Source organism: Salvelinus fontinalis, chromosome 13 (assembly GCF_029448725.1).
Source record: "Salvelinus fontinalis isolate EN_2023a chromosome 13, ASM2944872v1, whole genome shotgun sequence".
Taxonomy (NCBI): Eukaryota; Metazoa; Chordata; class Actinopteri; order Salmoniformes; family Salmonidae; genus Salvelinus; species Salvelinus fontinalis.
In genome coordinates this window covers 43,276,269-43,297,170 of record NC_074677.1, presented here as the reverse complement: position 1 = coordinate 43,297,170, position 20,902 = coordinate 43,276,269, and the positions used below count along the sequence as shown (strand labels likewise).

At 41.9% G+C, this 20,902-nt stretch overlaps 2 protein-coding genes across 3 annotated transcripts; one reads left to right on the top strand and one right to left on the bottom strand.

Moving 5' to 3' along the window:
- The first annotated feature begins 2,801 nt into the window (after positions 1-2,801).
- Positions 2,802-8,667, top strand: atf5a (activating transcription factor 5a). Its single transcript, XM_055942941.1, has 4 exons — positions 2,802-3,335; positions 4,684-4,938; positions 5,268-6,507; positions 6,783-8,667. The coding sequence occupies exons 2-4, from the start codon at positions 4,794-4,796 to the stop codon at positions 6,970-6,972; spliced, it is 1,575 nt and encodes a 524-aa protein (XP_055798916.1). The 5' UTR covers positions 2,802-3,335; positions 4,684-4,793; the 3' UTR covers positions 6,973-8,667.
- Positions 8,668-8,906: 239 nt separating this feature from the next.
- Positions 8,907-20,640, bottom strand: stk36 (serine/threonine kinase 36 (fused homolog, Drosophila)). Of its 2 annotated transcripts, none has more exons than XM_055942939.1 (21): positions 20,273-20,640; positions 19,994-20,134; positions 19,777-19,854; positions 19,511-19,641; positions 18,846-19,095; positions 18,533-18,626; positions 18,258-18,418; positions 15,587-15,768; positions 15,229-15,367; positions 14,972-15,088; positions 14,578-14,754; positions 14,198-14,289; positions 13,995-14,058; positions 13,796-13,906; positions 13,520-13,594; positions 13,314-13,431; positions 12,954-13,080; positions 12,607-12,781; positions 11,244-12,284; positions 10,464-10,604; positions 8,907-9,128 (listed from the first exon to the last, which is right to left on the bottom strand). In XM_055942939.1, the coding sequence occupies exons 1-20, from the start codon at positions 20,354-20,356 to the stop codon at positions 10,506-10,508; spliced, it is 3,456 nt and encodes a 1,151-aa protein (XP_055798914.1). In that variant the 5' UTR covers positions 20,357-20,640; the 3' UTR covers positions 8,907-9,128; positions 10,464-10,505. The 2 variants fall into 2 exon arrangements, with proteins under 2 accessions (XP_055798914.1, XP_055798915.1); XM_055942940.1 differs by having other exon boundaries at positions 15,229-15,364.
- Positions 20,641-20,902: the final 262 nt, after the last annotated feature.

The window sequence follows — 20,902 nt, the reverse complement described above, 5'->3', positions numbered from 1 at the left end:
AGGAGGGGATGTAAAAAGTTGTAGACAACAATGAATTCAGAGAGAGTTGGTTGGTGTGTGATGAAATGGTGATGAAACCCGTACTAATGTGCCATACATGCACTTGGCATGCTGTGCTCCTAGCTTTCTGACTTGCTTCCTTCATATGCTGTATGTTCACTTTAGACTCACAAATAAATAAAATAACTCGCAGACAAGGCATTATATCTGGCTTTGACTATTTCATATAGCGTCGAGAGCAATGTTGCAGACATTAATTAGGTTATCATTTTCTAATTTCACCTGAAGCTGGTTTGGATGGGTGACATGTGCGATGTAGGCATACGGTTGCTTAGTTACTTGACAGAAACTATACATTGAGAATAGATTGATTGGTAGGCCTATCGATTTGCAACAACATTCTTCAACAAACTATAGTGGTTGTGTTTTCAAATTGAAGGCCAAATAAGAAAATACACAGATTTTTACCTTGTAGACTAGGCTACTTTCAGTAGGCCTTCCTTGCGTTTCTTTTTTAAAAGCTTCAATATTCAATATTCAATCTTTTTAAAGCTTCAATACAAGCTGCACTTGTATACACTTGTGAAGACTGGAGATGAAAAAATATTGACAGAGGGAATGAAATCTAGGTATAGTGGAGTGGAGACTTGGGAACAAATCCAGCATTAAGGCCATGTGCGGTACACTGGATACCTCTCACACTGCGCAAACAGTAGTGCTCTCCGTGGACCAATTAACACGGCCCGCGAGAGGAGTCAGCGCTTTCCTTTGAGACATACTCACTTTAACAAGCATTATTATATCTCACTTCTCGTCTCCGTTACGATCGCGCGTATCTAGATTGCATCAGGTCGCTCTTCTACAACTCAACGGTGAACCGTCATGTGCGTTAGTACGGTGTTACAACTTCAAAGGACGTGCTATGATACTCGAAGGTTTAGTGTTATTTGAGACGGCAGGTGTAGAGAGGTTGTCTCCATCCTTTGGCTGTAATTAGGCTACTTGTCTCAATGAAACAGGGTGTTTCCCGTGCAGATGAAACCCCCATTGACCTTTAGTAAATACTCTCTTTTGAGTTAGGCTACTCTACCTCTCTGGGTAGGTCTACTGGTTATCGGGAAGCTTTTAGATGACAAGTTAATAAATGATCCCCTGAAAACATGACCTCTAGACAACAATACCGGTAGGCTATGCGACCCAACATAATGTGGCGATGCTTAAAACAAGTCCCCTGAATAGATGACATAAGGTGAGGTCCATGTTATCCATATGTTGTTATATTTATGTTTTTAGTTAGACATCCAAAAACAAGGAGTCAAACGCCTTAGAAATTGTACACAGACATACACAGTTTGTCCTGTGTATGAATGTGGCAAAAGAATACTGCAAACATGAAAACTTTTTTCGGGAGATGCAACTCAGCAGGTGTGAGCTGGTAGAGGGGAAACATGGGTCGAGCTCGAGACAAGAGGAGAGAGGAAGGGAAAGAGAGCAAGCACTGCAAATCCCATGGCAACAGCAACCAGAAAACACGTCTAAAATAGGGGGCAGTGTTCGCTATTACTATAGCAACAGGAAGACACCGCTCCTTCAATCAGCTTTTGGATTTGCTGAAAGGGGCGAAAAACAAGGCATTATTCTTTTCATAATCGTCATTAGCTGGATTTAATGTATCAGTGTATTAATTTGATTAGACCAGCTGTGTCTCCCAGGGCAAGCCTTTAGGCTTCTAAGTATCAGACATAAACCTATGCCTAAACATAACCCCCATGAGATGCATACCATTTTAAAGTGAATTAGGATACTACCAAAACAAAGAATTTAGCCTAACACTTATCCAATGCGGTTTGTTTACATCACAACCTATAATCCAGTTACAGGAGCGCGCGTCAGGTGTGCCAAGGCAGCAACAGGCAGAGGGGAGCAGGAGTTGTGAAGCGGAAAATTCCTTCAAGCCAACCCCCTACAGGCTAAATAAAATGTGCTGAAGATGCGATTAAATGAGTCGTTTCCACTTGCTATCGTTTAATCACAGTAGGTAGCTACAGTTTCCACATCACCCTGTGGGTCTAGAGTGTAAATTGGTCTACATATGATACAATATTAGGCTACGCACGAACAAGGGATGGGGTGATTGGAATGGTTGTTTTTTCTTCGTCTGTTGTTCATTTACTTCACCACCAAAACAGTTTTCTATAGCCCAGATAAGACAATTGAAATTGAATACAAGCTTAATAGGTGTTTAATCGGTGTAAACTTAAGCTCCTGCTTTTAAGTGTTATATTTTTTAACATGGATTTTGGGCCGCATTAATAATTTCCCATAGCCTACATGCAATTTAAGACATTTCTCACACGTTCTTTGTAGCACATCTTTATGACAATGTTACAAACCAGGTATAATCCACTTTCCATGAGTAATGCTTGGGTTACAATGTAGCCTATAGTGGAATCCCAATACAACATGCTAACCCTTTTGAGAACATAGATGATGTGCCGCAGCCGCCTCTTTGGAAACGTTCCTTCTTCCTCCGTTTACACTCGGGATGTTGTTTACGTGGAACATGTGCACAGAGAGCGGTAAACTGAAAAACCACCGGGATGAATCCATAGCACCCGGTAGCCAATCGGGCAACAGATCTATCCTTCCACAGCCAATAGCGGAGCGACAGGTTCGGTGCATCCAGCGAATCTGCGCTCTGCCTGAAGCGCTGATGCAACTGAGTTGCAATAGCAACCAAGCATCCCCTGTATAGCATATGGTGTCCTTCCTCGCAGCATGAAATGAAATAGTCCCCATGTAAACAATGAGGCGCATAAGTGTGTTTACGCCCCGTGGCATCACGAATAAGTCACATTTTTGGCATCAGGCATGTTTACATTTCCTGTGCACCTGCTCTGATAGGGAACCCGCTATAGTCTACCTCCTCCTCCTCCCACCTAAACATCGATTTTCAATTTAATTGTAAAGACATCTCCACCAATAGCAAATATATTGAATAGATATTCTTCAAGTCTCACACTGGAACGTGCGTGGATGTCTTGAAAACAAGAGGGTTGGAGAGAGGGCGGAGGAATCTACAGCATGGTTTGCCTGCCCATCGTGACGCAGCCGGTTGCTAGGTGTGAATGAACTGATGCTCTCACTCAATAAATCGTCTCTCAGTCATCAAGTTCACCACAACAAAGAAGCAACAACAAGACTTCACTTCTGTCCCGGATTTTCCAAGGGAGACATGGCTTGTTAAATTTGAGAAGAACTCGGACCCCCGACAGACGCCGTGCTTTGCTCTTGCAACGCACTCCAAACTCACAAGAATTTTCAGCAAGAATGGAGTAAGTGAAACTTGTTACATTGTATCTTTTCTGAAGCGTTCGAAACTTTGTTGCCAGCCCACTCACTTGAACTGTTGTGCATGTTACATTGTATCTGTTTGAGATACATTTAACTCAGTAATGTAATCTACAGGTGCTTATAACAGCTACAGCGTTGGGATGACTGCTGAAAACTTTGTCAACAACAGTAATCACAACCCAACAATAGAAATAGAAAGCCCATAAATGATAATGACAATGGCAGCAAAAGGCAAATAACAACAGTATGTTATGTTATTACTGTAAAAAAAAATGTTGAACACACTATTTGTGATAAATGTACAGTATGGCCATTACTGTAAACTTTATTGGCTCAGTATATTTTAGTCTGTCTTGGCAAAAGGTGTTGTCATGTGTGGGAATAGGTTTTTTCAGTTCTTCTATTCACTTTGTCTGAGTATCCATTAATGAAGCTGTTGTCATAGTTAGACAACCATTAGGCGAAGGTGTTTCTCTATTATTAATGACGTCTTAAATGGTGCATGTGTAGGCTGATTGTTTAGAGTAGGCCAATTAGATAGTCAACCCTATTGAGGAAGTAACGGTTGCTCCAGATGAGTGGGTTATCCTAGAACATAAACAGGTGTGCATTATGTCATTTGCTTAAGCCCACGTGTTTTGAATGCATCGAGTGCATCAACATAACATTTGTGGTGTGGTCGGTGTGACAGCACACCCACGGACTCTCAGTTCCTGTGAAGTTATTCTGACGTTTGAGAGATCTTTTATTTCTGACGATTATAGTTTTTTTTTTTTTTTTTACTGTATGTAAGTGAACATAATGTGTGAATGTTGCTGTCTCTATTGTGGGGTTGGCTTGGGCTGTTATCGCACCTTTATGATCTGAACCTTTAAGATTTTGTAAGGTCAGATAGGTACGTTCAAAAACCCAAGAACCTCAGTTGGGAGTGGGACCTTGAGGACATGTGTTACTTGCACTAATAACAATATGATAGCATGGTAATAGTGCAACATTAGGTTATATTTCTATTTATTGCGATTGCCTGCTATTCAAAAGCACCATTTTTAAAAACGTACTGTTGTAAGTGTTGGGCTTGCAAACCTGTTGAGGTCATTATCTACCTAGCCACCTAGAGACTGAATGGGTTCAACCCAACATGTTTTCTTCTTGTTCCTTTGTTAAGTGGGACATCTATTCTTTTTGTCTGATGAGTGACCCACACTGTTTTAAGAAATGTCTCCGCCACTGTTTTTGTGATGATGATCAGCAACCCAAAAAAGTGTCAGTGTATAGTTTTTAATCACTCGCTTTAAAACACCTCCTTACTCAATTCTTTATCTCCTATAGGTGTCATTATGCTCACCCAGCCCTGCTCACTGTGGCTCAACTCTCAGACCCCACCGACTCATATCGTACGATCGGACTAATCGGATTGAATCAAAAGACCAATAGACAAAATGATGGCAACGTCAGCAGCTCCTCTCTGGAAGACTCTTCGCGTCTGCCCGGCAGACCCCCTCACCCTCTCTCACCCACAGGCTAACCTCAGCCAATCACAGGAGTGCAGGGGGGAGGTGCCAGAGGAGAGCCAGCACTTAATTGGTGAGTTGCAGAGTACGCTTTTTTATTTTTCCACATTTCAGGTGGGCACCGCACTGCAGCACATTCGTTCTCCTTCGAACAGTGAGTAATAAACTAGTTCACGTCTGAAGTTTTTTCCTGTTAAAATGTAGCTACTTTTTACCAAACGATTTAAGTTGTTTTCACTCATTTTAATGTTCAGGCTTTAAAATACAAACACGTTATTTGTTTTTCCATTATCGCCGTTTAAGATTTCATTACCATTGCTATGTAGTTTTAATTAATTACAATCAATTAACGATGATGTTGCTTGCATTTATGACAATTTTGTATTTTTCTTCTCTCAATAGGTGATGGTCTCACGGACTGGATGACGGAAGAAGTGGATTTCTCCTCGTACCTCCCAAACCCTCACCCCTCTCCCTCCCCCAATTCCTCCCTTCCTCCCTCACCCCTCCAGCATGACATCCAGGTGCCCTCTGACTTGGAGGTCATGACTTCTCTGCTGCAAGAGGAACTCGCTCAACTGGAGGACTACTTCCTGTCTGAACCGCTGCCGGAGAAAGGACCGAAACTGGGAAAATGCGACAAGGGTCCACCGCCAGTGGGTCCCCACCAGTCATACTACCAGTTGCCCTTTCATGCGTCATCATACTCCACCTCCAACCAATCGGAACACAGCCCTCTACTTGTTACCCTGGCAACTGGGGAACTAGACCTGCTGAGCTTTTGCGGAGGTGGGCCTATTGGGCGATCAAAATTGCCTAGACACGCCCCTTACAGTTGTAGCAATCGCCCCAATGGGTGTAGTCGCAAAAGAGTTTCAGATGGGGTGAGGGTGGGCGAGGTCTACGAGAATAGCATATGGAGTTCCAAAGGAAGTAACCCGTCGGTGACTCTAAGTGGCAGTTACAGCTGTGTAGAGGACGAGCGGGTAGTCGGGAAAGGTTACTGTCTAGGCAGTGGAGTTGAGATTCGAAGATGCCCCTTTTTACCCAAGGAAGAGAAAAATTGTCAGTTCGCGGAAGAGGTCATAGCTGTTGGCAGTGGGTATGGTGGCTTTGGCGGGCCATTGGATATCCCACACAAGAAAGAGGAGCTGTTGATGTATGGCATGAGGGAAGTGAATGTCAGTTGTGGTGGTGGAGGATGTGCTAGTAGCAGTGAGATAGAATTGTTGAGTAGTAATGTCAAAGTTGGCGTAGTTGGTGAGTTGTGTTCCAAGATGTCCACTATTCCTTGGAAGTCAGAGACTAGTGAGGGTTGTTATCTTCAGGCAGCGTCCCAATCAGAGGCCTCCTACCACCACGGCTTGCAAGGGACGGTCAGCGAGCAGGTCAAGGCAGAGGGTTTAGAGATGGGCCGTCAACATCATGACTTCCACTGTGGTGGGTTCCTAGAGGACCAGCAGGGCTCTGAGTGTCTGGCAATGGATAGGGAGGCTCTTGACAGGCAGGTGGTGTTGGGGTTGAAGGAGGACCCCTGTCCCCTCGCAAAGCCTGAGCTGGACGAAACAATGCCAGGGGAGGTCCACCATCCGCCAGAGCGCAAGCAGAAGAAGAGAGACCAAAACAAGACTGCCGCTCATAGGTATGATGATTCAACCAAGTGCTGAAAACTTAAGGTGGTATTCAAACTTGAGATCTGTGCACAATTTCTACACAAGTCTCCCATTGACATTAATAAATGATTTTAGCGAAAGTCTGAGTTGTGTGTGCTTATCTCAACTCTGAATCGACATGTTTGTGGTTATACAAATTTTGTTGATAACAGAACTAAATAGAACATTGCCACTGGCATTTGACTTTTACTTTGATTTCACTCTGATTAATCCTATCTTCTCCCGTTTGACCCCACCCTACCAGGTATCGCCAACGTAAAAGGGCAGAGCTGGACTGCCTTGAGGAGCAGTTGCACGGTCTGGAGGGGCATAACCGGGAACTTCGGGACAAAGCAGAGTCAGTGGAGAGGGAGATCCAGTATGTTAAAGACCTACTGATCGAAGTGTACAAGGCCCGCAGTCAGCGGCTCAAGCAACCGGACACCGACGCCTGATGATGAAGATAAGATGACGAAGACTTTCTGCAAGTAGATTTGAAGAAAAAAATGACAGGGAAATGTTCGTTTTTCAATGTTTTGAAATTGAATATTACATTTTTTATTTTTCTTTGGGAGGGTCAGGGGGAGGGGGGGCGACAAAGGGGTTCAATTGCATGTTTTGATTTTTTTTTTTTTTAAGAGTCAAACAACTACTTTATACTTCCACTGTTTCGGCAATCGGCACTAACCAAGCAAGCCTGCACTGTGATGCTGTAATGTCTCAGCTGACAATCAATTTCTGAATGGGTTTCCTGTTGAATGGAGATGGCTTTGATTTTCACCAGTGGTGTTTTTATATACTGGTTAGACTAATGTGATTCAACTAAGGCCTTACACTGGTCTTGATGTCAATAACTTAGCTACTGGTTCAATATACTCATTAGCTTTTTATCAAAAGACAATCTTTGTTTATTTGTGGGAGCTTTGCACTATTTGTATATTTTCCCAAATTATTATTCCAATAATTGACAGCAAAGTAATATAAATATGAATGCAAAAACAGCCTTTAGGGAAGACTTAAGATTTTGTTGAAAGTGTTGTCCCCTTAAATGCTAATTGCAATATGATACAATCAGTTTTATAGCTCAGGTTATGCAATCATGCCCAAAGTTCTAGAAGTATGTAAGTTGGTAATTCTTGACTGAAGATTTTTTTGCATGGCAAAGACTTTCATGGCTACTAAAATTAACGAGTTCTGTCTGTGTATATGATGCTATATAGCTACTGTGCACTGATTCCATAGCAGCCTCACATTCCATGCTCTCTCTCAGCAAATTCACTTGTCTCTAGCTCTTTCCTAGTCGTTTCTCTTCACTGGATTAGATGGTAAATAGGATTTCAGAAATCAATGTGGGACCCTCTGTCTCTTTACTTGCTGTAAAAGCAAATCAGGGTTTGTGATTTTATATGGCGGGTATGCTCGTCTAATTTATAAAGACTTTTTCAATTGTGTCTTGAAAGGAGAGATGGTAGGTAGGTAGTCAGCCTTTGCTTTTTTCTAAAAAGAACAAAAAAACTATTTTTCACTAGAATGTTTGTGATAGCTTCTCATGTTCTTTCCCGCTTTTGTCTACGAGGATGCAGTGTCAATTAATTTAGTATAAACCTTTATTTTATAATTAGGTACAACTCTACATTTTTCTAAAAATGGTCAATCTGATTTAAGCAAATGTAACAATATATCATCTTTAAATTTGAAAACCTAATTGGATCTTTAATAGGAATTAATCCAATTGAATTGCTGTTGCTTTTTGAATTAATTTAAGTTGAAATGCAATAACTCTTAAATGTCTTAACGAATAGTTAAGATCTTAATATAATGTAATTATTTGTTATCAATCTTTTGGATGAATGAGTAGGACACTGCATCTTTTTCAAATATGGTCTGTTATCTTGGCGATATACAATCATGTTTCTGAAATACAGCTTTTAATGCAATGTGTATTAATGTTATTTTGTGATATTGAGATTCTATTACATTCAATATTAAGCCTCACGCATTTCAGCAACACGATTACGACCAATAAGTTACACCAGATAAAATAACCAACCATTTAGTCATTTTGAAATAATTCCAATGTTTCCTCTCAATATATTTCCTTTGTGTTACATGTCACTCGTTTTATTCAAATAAAGTGATTTGTGTCTACACAGTAGCCTAACAGTTTATTCTTGTTTTGAGCTCATCTCCGTTACGCATGGGTAATTTCTGGTGAAAAGCCAGGGGAGATTAAGCCCACATAAATGAAATAACGGATAGATTAGGATACTTCTTGGAACTGTTTCGAAATGAGGCATTAAAAGTATTTTGGGGGGATGCTTAGGCTATGTTGTCTTTTACACAGCGTGGATTATATGGACTGTTGTACAGAATCTGGCTTGATTTCAAATATATTTAACGTTTTATTGCTTTATCAATCTGCTCCTCGGAGGGTAAGGCCAAAAACACTTGTCTATATTTTTGTTATGGAGGGCAAGCAATTTTTTATACACGACACGATTTTCTTTGACATACATACCTGTAGCATATACATGTATACATTTTTCAAACAAGTGCAACCAGTCATTCCACGTGAGATGGACCCAGTATTCACTCCCGAGCATGTCATTTTCTGTGAAAAGAAGACACGTTTTAAGTGGTGTAGACCTACATATCGAAAAAATGACATGCGAAAAATCCCAACATGTCATTTTACATGTATTTTTTTTTTTTACTACATACATATTAAACTGTCATATAGGCCCTATTCAGCACGAAATCAGGCACTAGCCTTCTCAACAACACATATGCAATTATCATTGAAGGTGTGTTTCGACTCTATCAGTCACATTATATCACACAGTCTAGGACCAAATGTTATCAAGCATATAATGTTCAACAGTATTTTACATATATTTTATCTCATCAAAATTGATGTTTTAAGGGGGACGCATCACACTCAAATATATTGATTTATGTACTCTGGGGGGCGGAAACATTTACTTTGACAAATACTAATTTGAGACATTTTCACAAGAGACCTTATGCCCATCTAAAATCCAATTGGATCATACAAAACATATTTGTGCCACAAGGAAATCTGCAACATGATCTCTCTCTTCCTGTGAATTGCCGCAAACTGCACTTTAGCAAGAAAGTTGTACAATCAACATGTGCAATGCCAATGTTCTAAACCCCTTTATATTCATACCTGAATGATATTCCGTCTCATAAAAAGGGCTAATTTAAAAGTTGACAACATCTTAATAATACAATCAAAATAAACAGATTTTTAGAATATTATTTGTTCGGAAAACTTGCTCACTTGGCCACCTGTATTTTTTTGTTCGTTTTACAATTGAGTTATTATACTTTGTTAAATTATGATTTGAATGAATGCAATGATAGTGTCATTTTCATCTAATTATTAAGATTGGCTCAAAAGCAGGTAAAACAAACTATCACAAATAGAGCCCTTGTCATTAGAATGGCACACGAGGGTTCATTAATACCAGTGCATAACAAATCGAAAGTCTTCGTCAAGAATTACTTGAAAACTACCTTTTTACATAGTTAAAACAAAATCTATACATTTATGATAGGCTTACACTACATACTTTATTCAAATTCAAAGCCTTACAAATTACATTACACTCAAAAAACTTGACTTACACCGTACGAGTCCAGACCATATTGCCCAAACTAAACAAACCAATTATGCGCCTTTCAATTCAAGAGAATAAAACATGGTAACAAGTTATCCCAAATGACAAATCCCTCAATGTAATGAAATGTACTTTTATCTTCTAAAACAAAGACATAAAATATTGATGGCAATAATTTTATCAACCACCGCGCTGCACAGATGAGTTATGGGTAGGGGATATAACAGCCGGCATCCAGCTTATACATTGAATCCCAGTATTAAGGCAAAGGCAGACGGGCTGATCCACAAGTCTGATCTTACCAAATAGACACACACTATTTCTCTCACTCGCTGCGTTGGCCTTCATAGCAGCTTGATGATCTGACTGTAGTCACACTGTGGAGGTGCGACATGCTGCGAAGCCTGACGAAGTTTCTCACGTGCATCGAGGGACAGCAGAGCCTTAAGGCACAGATGAAAGAGGTTGGAATATGGTCTTAGTAGAGACAGAGTTTGTCTGTTTGTGTATGTGTTAGAGAGAGCGAGAATGTGTGTGTGTGTGAGAGTATGTTTGCGTGAGAGAGTGTGAGTGTGTATCTGTGTAAGCACGCGAGTGATAAGAGAGTGAATGTGCAGTGTTGCATCCAGAGTTAAATGACTAAAGGCAACGGTGAGTAAAGAACGTTTTGGTGTTTGATCATGACATGAGATATGGCAACATTTAAGAAACTCAATAAATGATATAATAGAAAGACTAAATAAAAACTTTTTGTGGAAGCAAGGGCTTCGGAGGGGATAACATTCCACAACAGCCTGGCCTCAACACACGGAAAAAGGTTTTAGAAATGTAGAAAATCCAATAACCATGTAAACACTTCAAAGAGTAGTATTAATTGCATTCTAAATGAGATAACAAGCCACAGTTATTATATATATATATATTTTTAATGTGTGCTAGATAGACATTCACCAGCTCATGGAGGATATGAAGCCATTTTTCTTAAAACATTTTTTTGAAGTTTGATCCACTGTGATTAAACTATTCTATGGTGCTTATATTTATTTCAATGTCTACCCTTTGGGAATATCACCCTCTGTTACCTGTCGTAGTGCGTCCTGTTGGCTGTATAAGCTCAGGGTAGCGACAGCCGCTCGTTGGACTGCATGCTGGGAGTCGGTACAGGCGGCCTGTAGGAGGAGAAGGGGCACGTCTCCCTCCAGCAGTGAGGCCACACCCCCTTCCACAGCAGCCATGTTGCCCAGGGCAGCGCAGCAGTGGCGGCGCGTCAGGGCATCAGGGTCCGCCATGAGGGAGAGTAGCTCAGTTGTTGCCCAATTGGCTTCCTCCACCCATCCACTTCCATCCTCCTGGTCTGCTACTTGCTGTTTGAGTGTTGTGGATGAGTCTCCTCCGTCTCCTACCAGGAACTGGGAGGACACAGTCTTGTCTGGCTTGCCCTTCTTCCTTTCCCGGGCTGTAATAGGGGCACTACTGTTCTCTCTCCCATTGGCTCTCCGCGTTCTAAACTCTGCCTTTCCGATGAGCCCCAGCCAATTGCCCACGGCCTTGCAGGCCATCCTCCGTACGGACGCGGAGGGGTCGTGGAGACAGCCAATTATGTCTCTGAGGATGGCGGGTTGCAGCCGGGTCCATTGTGGGTCACTGGTGGAGGGAGGAGTATGAGGTGTAAACGGGTCCAGGTTACCTAGCAGGCTACAGGCAGCAGCTCTGACCCTGTCGTCTGGGTGAGCCAGGGCCTGGTGCAGGGGAGCAGGCTCCAGGTGGAGATGAGGGGTGGAGGGTCGGGACCTAGGGGAACAGCGGGCAGCCTGGGATAGTAGGGTGAAGAGCTCCACGGCCGACCCCCATAGGGCTTCACTATCAGGCTTTAGCAGGTCAGAGAGAAGGGAGCTGGCAGTCCTAGATACAGACACTGGGTGCCCAGCCTGGTCCGTGACCCTGGAGGCTGGTGCCTGGTCTCTTCTATCCTCCTTGGGGTCACTGCTGGGTGGAGAGAAGAAGCCTTGGGCCCTGGCGGCTGCTGTGAAGCAGGGGACAGAGCGGCCGGGGTCACACAGCAGCAGGCGACACAGCAGAGAGAGAGGCAGTTCCAGGAGAGACGGAGGAACGGACTGGATAACCTGATCCAGAACAGAAAAAAACAAACACACACAATCCAGTTCAACCGTCAAAGACACCAGACGTTGAACAACACAATGTTCTCCCAATGGTGCCAAGACAGCAGTGTGGTGGAGTAGCAGTTGTGGGATGAACCTGATGTGTGACTAGAGCAAGCGTCATCTTAAATTGCATCAGAAAAACTGTAAGGTTTTCAGTCACTCGGTATGTCAGACAGACCTATCAACAGAGGGAGATCAATTAAGAGTGGGGTTTCTGCGCATTGTCAATATATACTCATACATCCAAAGGCGTAACAATGTTCTTGTAAGGGGAGAGCCTGACCTGCAGCAGGCCAGTGACAATGCCAGCGCTGTGGTACAGCTGGAGTAGTCTGTCCATGGTCTCTGAGGACAGGTCCAGGGCAAAGGGGAAACACAGCAGGTGGCAGCTCAACACTGATAGGCTGTTCCCACTGGAGTCACCACCCCAAAGCTGGCCGTGAGTCTCGTCAGATGGCCTGGAAAAGAGGCACTCTCCACATATCACCACCGTAACAGTATGGTAATTGATTGACTGTTGATATGCTATAAGTATTATTAGGACAATCACAAGTGAATAAGAAGATGTGTTATGCAAGAAGACAGCTAAACAGAGAGAGAGAGGGGGAGAGAGATGGAGAGGTCACTAACCAATCAGTGGTGAGCAGGTGGCCCAGGGTGAGTATGCAGTTTGTGTCGCTGTCTGAGAACAAGGGAACACAGCAGTACGGGTCCCTGGTAAGGACAAAAAGGGCGAGGGACAGGAACACATACAGTCCTGATGGGAGAGGAGATGGAAATAATTTATATTAGATTGGTGAGAGCTCAACCCAAAACTTGTAAGGGTAAGAATAATAATAAGACAGAATTCCAGAAAATAATTGTTTGTTTTTTAATGTCTTTTTTTAAGGAGGCAGGGAAACAGATTAGACAGACGTTTCGGGTTTTAGCCTTCTTCATTGTGTTCAATGTTGGTGAGAGACCAACATCATCAGGTAGTGTAGTTTATACCGTTTGAGGAGCAGAACTTTGTTCTGGCTGATGTTTTCTCAAGTGAAGTACCAACTTTCACCCACAGGAGGCGCAGAACGCTTGGATCCAAAGAAGCAGAGTGTGGAGGGCTTTCATGCTGTTCAGAGAATAAAAGGAGATTTTATTTTTTTAAATGGATCAAAATATTTTCGTTATTGACAAATCTGTATGCAGGCACAATTAACCTCAGTTAGGGTGTGGAGAACCAATGACAAGAAGCCATCACAGAACCCCCAGCCTGATGGTAACGGGACGCGTGGCTGGGAGAGGGAACATTTCAGGGAACAGTCTAGTCAGACACAACAAATCATATATATTTTTTTCATTGCAAAACTATTTCAAGAAGTAAAGCTGTCATTCAAATAATTTGTATAAATATTTACACACAAAGATAACACCATTCAATCATACACTTATATTAGTACGTTAGCTATGCAATTTAATAGACACTCATAGCCTACCTCGTCGGAGTCTGAGAGAAGCTTGTTGAGCTGAGCAGTGATCTTGTCCATGCTAACAACCACAGAGACTCCACACTGGCTGAATATGGCCAGAATGGCTGCAGCCAGAGGCTAGATGAGAGATGGAGGAAAGGAGTCTGTCCAGAGCCAATTCAACACCACTAGCCTACTGCATTTCTTTGAGTGGTTTCATACTTACTGCCAATGGGTTAGGGTCAGGCCGAAGCAGAATCTTGAAAAAGGGCACGGCGTAATCTTCCAGTCTACAGTGAGAAAAGGTTTTGTCTCGTATGACATTGAAATATTGTTAAACATTATGTCGTATGACCTCTTAACTATGTAAATGTACTAAATACAACCATTTTAAACCACTAAGAGGGGAGAAGAAATAAAGAAACAAACTTGTTCTCTGCTTGTTGCCAGTCACGGTGCTTCTCCCAATAGTTCAAGAGTAGAACAATCACTTCCCCCAGTACTGTCACACTCCATGGTTGCTGATGGGAGATTATTAACATGATGAGACAGAAAAAAGCGAGTTAGCAGTTGAGGGGAAATCCACCCCGAAATTAACATTGCAGTCCTTACTGCACATATTTACTTGAATAAAACAGCCATTAAATAGTTCTCACAATCTAATTGGATTATTGAAGACCAAGTCCTGATCTATGAAAATATAACATGTATATGCAGGGCCCAGCTGTAAAAGAGACCGTGGTCTCAGTCTGTGTTCCTTGTTGAAATAAAGGTATAATAATAATTTTGGTTAATGTCACCAAATTAACCTTAACGACCACTGGATTCTCCACAATATCCTGGACTAGGTTGAACAGGAAATGAGGTAGTCCAACTTCCTGTCTAAGTCGATGGGAGTCCTCGGAGTCAGAGGTCAAGATCAGGTTGGACAGGACCTTCAGTGGCTGACGGATCTGACATGCCCCCTCCAGGATACCATCCAATAGCTGACCAAGAACACAGAACCACAGGGTTTATGTCAAAGAAAACATTTGAATAAACGTTATTGATCCTCAGAGGGGAAATTGGATTTGTCACCAGCATAGAAGACATCCCACACTTTACGGTGGCATTGAATTCAAATCCCACCAAATACGTTTTTTCCCATCCAACTGGAATTCAACTAACTTGATTCTACTGTAGTTGCCTGTAAGTAGTAGTTACCAGGGTTTTGGATGTCAGCAACTTCTCTTTCAATCGAGGTATGATTTGAATGGTTTGGCCGCTGGAAACGGAGGTCTGCTGGATCAACCTCTCCCACTCCTCATCACTGTCAACATCCTAACCAAAAGTAGTAAAGAACCGACAATGAATTGCAAAACATGATAAGCTTAAGAAAAACTCATGAAACCCAAAACCCTATCCTAGACTGTGTCTTTGTCACTCAAAGAGCACTTCTCTCCAGCAGTAGTGACACGAACCTGGCTGTGGAGCCTCACGGCACCCAGGCTGGTCCTGGCCTGACCCCGCTCCGGAGTCTCAGGTCGCCTCAGGGCCTGTCGGGGCCCAACCTCCACGGAGGGGAACTCCTGTTCGTAGTCCCGGCTGATCTGACCCCTGCTGGGGACATGGGGGAAACCCCTTTACATTTACATAAACGACTTTTATAAATTAGTAACGTTTCAGGTTGACAGCCTTTGTCAAAGCTTTGAACATCTACGATGCACCTGGAGAAGCAACCCTCAGATGTGTGAGTGCTTTCCATTGATCATTTTCATAGAACACACCTGTCTGTGGGGAGTAGACTGTCTGGAGTTTTAAAGGCTCACCACATTGTACCTGTTAGTGGAAATCTCGATGGCAGACTGTTTTGGGGTAAGGCTCAGATTGGCGGTTAATTGTGACAGATCTTGATCCAAACCATCTGAGGGAGCCACCAGGCTGTCTTTGGACAGGGGCTTCACTGCAGGGGCTGTCCTTGAAGGTGCCTGACTAGATGATTCAGTCTTTCCGTTTCCCACCTGAGCATAGAGTGTACATGAGTGTGAAAGTTACAGTGAATAGAACAGCTTGTCCTTCCTTTCCATTTCTACGTACGTTCATGATTACGACACACACAATTATGATACACATGATACTTTACTTTTACAACATTTCTGGCCTGATACGGTGTGTTGATTCAACAGCTCTGTCTGTCACTTTGTGCGCACAGTGTTTGACATTAACCTTCAGACAAGTAGGACAGATTTCTGTAACACCATTTTTACATCATTGTATGATGCAAGGAACCACTTTACAAAATAAAATGCGTTATCATTATTACCATAGAAAATCAGATTTTTTTTTTGCCTACATTCTGCCTATCAAAATATAACAAGGCTCCCTTGGTGGATGGTTGGCCACCCTAAAGGCGTCCACACGCTTCCCAGTTCAGTGGAGTTCGTGAATTTATTCTGATGACATTTTGTGACATTTTTGTTTGTTTTGGACTTGAGGGTTTTCTTGGCTTATCGGGCACACAAAAAGTCTACGCCCCTTCGTCAGTGATTGGTCAACAGTAGGGATTCTTCAATAAAGTGTTGTCGTAAAATGAGAGACGACTTGTTTTCATGCACATTTTGTTTCATAGAAAAAATACTGCATCAAACATCTGTTAGATGTAAAATTGCACAACTAAGATCTCTTTGGCAAAAATGTTGACATTTTAATGACAGATTTCTTTAGTTATCTTAAATTCATTCGGACTCTTTTGAGGAAGTGCATACTGGCTACTTCGTCTCAAAACGGACAAACAGTACTATTGCCGTTCTTTTCTAGTTTTTCAAGCAAAGGAACAAGCACACTCGTTCGGTTAGGACTGAAGCATTCTGACGCCTTAAGTAGCCTATAAAATATTGCAACACCACAATTAAAACTAGTACTTTATGTCTTTATAAAATAATTCCCTCATTCAATTAATCAGGGAACAAATGGCTAAGGTAGGCTACTTCAAAGCAAGGTAACTAAGATATGTTTTTCTATAACCTTGTACGGATAAAATATTCGGACACTCCCAAAGCCACCAACTGTTAATAAATTAAAGCAATAGTGGAAAAGATTAGAATTTCAGCACTGTTTTGATTGGGACAGTGCCATCGTGCTGCTTTGAGACAAGTGTGGGGTCTGGGGACATGTCTTGACAAATCAATCAATGTCAGACTTTAGTTTTTCACTGAATCCCCAGATATTGGATATTTGGTTGCAATTAGGTCAGGAAAATGTTAGCTTAATTGAGGCGAGTGCTTATGATCATCTTTAGTCTAGTTTGCTCATCTCAATAAGTGGATTATTTTTCTCTTCACTCGCCTTCTCCCAATCAAAAACCCATGACTTGTCTGATAAACAAAACCACATTGATTGATTAGTCTAACTGAATCGGTCTGTGTATTTGGTTAATTGATCTCTAGCTGGGCAAATAAGGGGAGGTGATAGCTCATCTATTTGTTGTCTCATCTATCACTGATAAGAAACATTTAGCTTGCTAATGTAACCTTAAATAACCTCACGCATATGCAACTCCAAAAGCCTGCAGAGTGTTTGCAATATGAACCCGAGACACGTAAAAAAATATATAGATTGCTAATATTTTCTTTGCCTATCATGATATAGTCCCAATTTAACACCATACGCCTGCTCCCCACTAGTCGTTGAATTTGCCCCATTTGTAACTCATAGAAGGGCTTACGACCAACTGGTGCAACCGGCCCTTGGTGATTGAAAAAGACTGCTCGTTCCTTCCTGTCATTGCAAAACAATTCTACTCCGATGCGCTCTGCTGAAATTGGGAGAATAGTGCGCAAAACATTGCATCCGGATGACACTCTGATCCAATTTATGATCGGAGTAATATATTGTGTAAGATATTGTGATTTTTGTGTGATTTTTTTAACTTGTCCATTCGGTCTACTTAAATCTTTAGTCTGCTTGCCTGCTATTTTTATTTATTTATTTATTAAAATTTTTTTTTATACTTGTTCCGGGGAAGGGACAAGTCATTTTTAATTTCACTTTTTAATTTCACCTTTATTTAACTAGGTAGGCTAGTTGAGAACAAGTTCTCATTTACAACTGCGACCTGGCCAAGATAAAGCTAAGCAGTTCGACACATACAACAACACAGAGTTACACATGGAATAAACAAACATACAGTCAATAATACAGTAGAAAAAGTCTATATACAGTGTGTGCAAATGAGGTAAGATAAGGGAGGTAAGGCAAAAAATAGGCCATGTTGCAAAGTAATTACAATATACCAATTAAAAACTGGAGTGATAGATGTACAGAAGATGAATGTGCAAATAGAGATACTGGGGTGCAAAGGAGCAAGATAAATACATTAATAAATACAGTATGGGGATGAGGTAGTTGGATGGGCTATTTACAGATGGGCTATGTACAGGTGCATAGATCTGTGAGCTGCTCTGACAGCTGGTGCTTAAAGCTAGTGATGGCCCTTGCCCAGTCTACCTACCTGTCTGTTTCTCTTGTCCCTCTGTTCCCTGGCCTTGCGCAGTAATCTCCCCTCTCCACCATGTGGCGCTGCTTTCTGCACTGCCTGCTGGAGTTTTAGCACCTGCAGGTCTGGGCTGGGGGGCACTGTCAGCGGGCTGGACACAACGGGGTCTGAGAGAACTACAGACAACAACAACACAAGGAATAAACGAGGTCTCTATGTCTACTATAGAAGCCTGTTATTTAAAGAGGTCTATCATAAAAAATAGAAGTTAGAATAAAAAAGGGTCTTACCTAGAACTCCATCAGCAACAAATGGGTGTTTTAGGAGGTGTGGCCACGACAACCTCTTCTGTGGGTCTTTGGTCAACAAACCTTTCAGGAAAGTCTGGCATGGAAAGATTATAGACAAGCCATGTGGTGATGGGACTCTAAATGCTATCTTAATTAATATACATGAGCTTAAAATCACTAGTTTCAATTCCAAATTTAATTACACAAACTAAATGTTTCACTATTAGTTTCACTGTGAAATGTAGCATGATTCAGTTTGCATTTCAAGGTAAAACACTGGATTAATTCAGAGTTAACAGGGACTCTGTAGTACCATGCAGGTCTGGCTCATGGTGTCCGGCCACTTGACCGGGTCTCTGACTATGAGCTGGACCAGCTGAAAGATGGAGTTAGTGTAGAAGGGTGGCACCCCCGTGTGGAGCTCATAGAGGATGCAGCCCAGAGACCAGAGGTCGGCTGTGTGGTCGTAGGGCTTCTCCTCTACCAGTTCTGGGGACATGTAGAGGGGCGTCCCCTTGATGGAGGTCAGGACCAGGGTGGACACACTCATTGCTCTTGCAAATCTGGAGGATAGGACACACACAGGTACAGTTAAAGGCAGACAGACAGACTCACTATAGGGTATAATTAGGCATCATTCTCCACTTGAGTTTCCTCTAGTTTCCTCTACTCATACATATAATAAAGTGTGTGCCTTCATCAGTGAGATTTCTATAACTGATTGAATCAAAATTCAAAAATGCACTCGCACATCTGAGCTGTCTGTTGCAGGTGCATGGTAACAATGGCAATAATTGAAAGAAAAGAGACACCCGCACACTGTTCTTGCTAATAGCCATCACTATTTTTATTCAAGCTTACGTTTTGGCCTGTTGGCCTCGTCAGAGCTTTTCTTAACGGATTGAATGTCACAGCTTTCAACACCACAAAGTTCTCCTTCAACACAAAGGCTGTCCTTTCAGCACCAAATATACTCACCCAAAATCACACAGCTTCACCACCCCTCCTTTGCCCAGCAGAATGTTCTGTGGTTTCATGTCACGGTGGAGAATCCGATGGGAATGCAAATAATACAAGGCAGAGACCAGCTGGCAGGCAATATCACGAACCTTTGCATAGGATGAAAAATACATGCATGAATATCTGCAGTTTGATCGATAATAGGTTTCATTTTACAGTACTTTGTCGTTCTTATTGTAATACGTTGAGAAATAACCTACTACATTATGAGTCAATGGCTTTACCTGGCTCTCTGGTAAGTTCCCATCATCTTCAAGGATCTGGAACAACTCTCCCTCTGCATACTCTGTCACAACAACAACCTGCCATGAATAGACAGCATTATCATCATGTTATTAATGAAATTAAAATGTATTGTAAGCATGTGTCTTCCATGCTAAGTAATAACGTAACGTATAAGTGATGACATTATATGCAGGTGAAGACAACAGCTTTGCATACCTCTCGTTCAGTCTCAAAGCTGTCTAAGAGCAGGACAATGTTCGGATGTTGAAGTCCCCTCATGATGTCAATTTCCCTTTTGAGATTGCGCAGCTCCTTCTCAGAACGACCCACCTTGGGGATAAACTTTAGTGCCACGACCTACAACGGACCAAAACAAAATGGATGCGCAATGAAAGGGAGCACTACAAGCTATTAATGACAGACAAAGCTGAAGTTAACGTACAGCAGAAAGGTCAGTGTGTAACTTTATATTTTCCCAATATACCATATACTCACTTGGCCACTGAACTTTTTACGTCCTTTATACACTCGTCCAAACGAGCCCTCTCCTATCATCTCCAAAACGTGATACAAGTCCATGTTGAAGAGTGTTAGAGAACTTAGCTAGCTCGCTAAACGACGTTAACGTTAGCTAGGAAAACTTTAATATCCACGTTATCCCTCGAAAAATTATAGAGGCTAGCTAATGAGGTGATAAACGTATGTCGCAGAGACTAGTTATTTGAAGGACCTTAACATATATTCAATTTGCTCCATGAGTATAAAATATATGAACATTGGTATATATGAATATTTTTCTGCAATGAAGTGTTAACCAATGTGCAGAGGAAAGAAAACAAAGAGCGCTTGACAACCTGTTGCGTCTAAAGAAAGCGCCGTTTTAAAACAATCTCACAAAGAAGCATAGGGACAATACTAATGATTATTACTACATTGCATGAATTCTTTCATAACAAATTATTTTAAGTATTATCAAAATACTTCATTACGTTACTTTGAAGGGTTTGTATTAAACCGTAATACACATGAGGCAGGCTACTGAGAAGACAGCAAATTTAATATGGGTCCTTAGCCTAACAACCGATTTTGCGTCCCAGTAACCGATGCTGTCGGTGGATTTGGGCC

Excerpts from the sequence above, each read along its gene's own strand:
- atf5a (XM_055942941.1), top strand. The coding sequence starts at position 4,794 with ATGATGGCAACGTCAGCAGCTCCTCTCTGGAAGACTCTTCGCGTCTGC. Across the intron at positions 4,939-5,267 it reads GGAGAGCCAGCACTTAATTG|GTGATGGTCTCACGGACTGG; the intron begins GTGAGTTGCAGA and ends TTCTCTCAATAG. Across the intron at positions 6,508-6,782 it reads AACAAGACTGCCGCTCATAG|GTATCGCCAACGTAAAAGGG; the intron begins GTATGATGATTC and ends CCACCCTACCAG.
- stk36 (XM_055942939.1), bottom strand. The coding sequence starts at position 20,356 with ATGGACTTGTATCACGTTTTGGAGATGATAGGAGAGGGCTCGTTTGGA. Across the intron at positions 19,642-19,776 it reads GGAACTTACCAGAGAGCCAG|GTTCGTGATATTGCCTGCCA; the intron begins GTAAAGCCATTG and ends TCCTATGCAAAG. Across the intron at positions 13,907-13,994 it reads CTGACCCTAACCCATTGGCA|CCTCTGGCTGCAGCCATTCT; the intron begins GTAAGTATGAAA and ends TCTCTCATCTAG.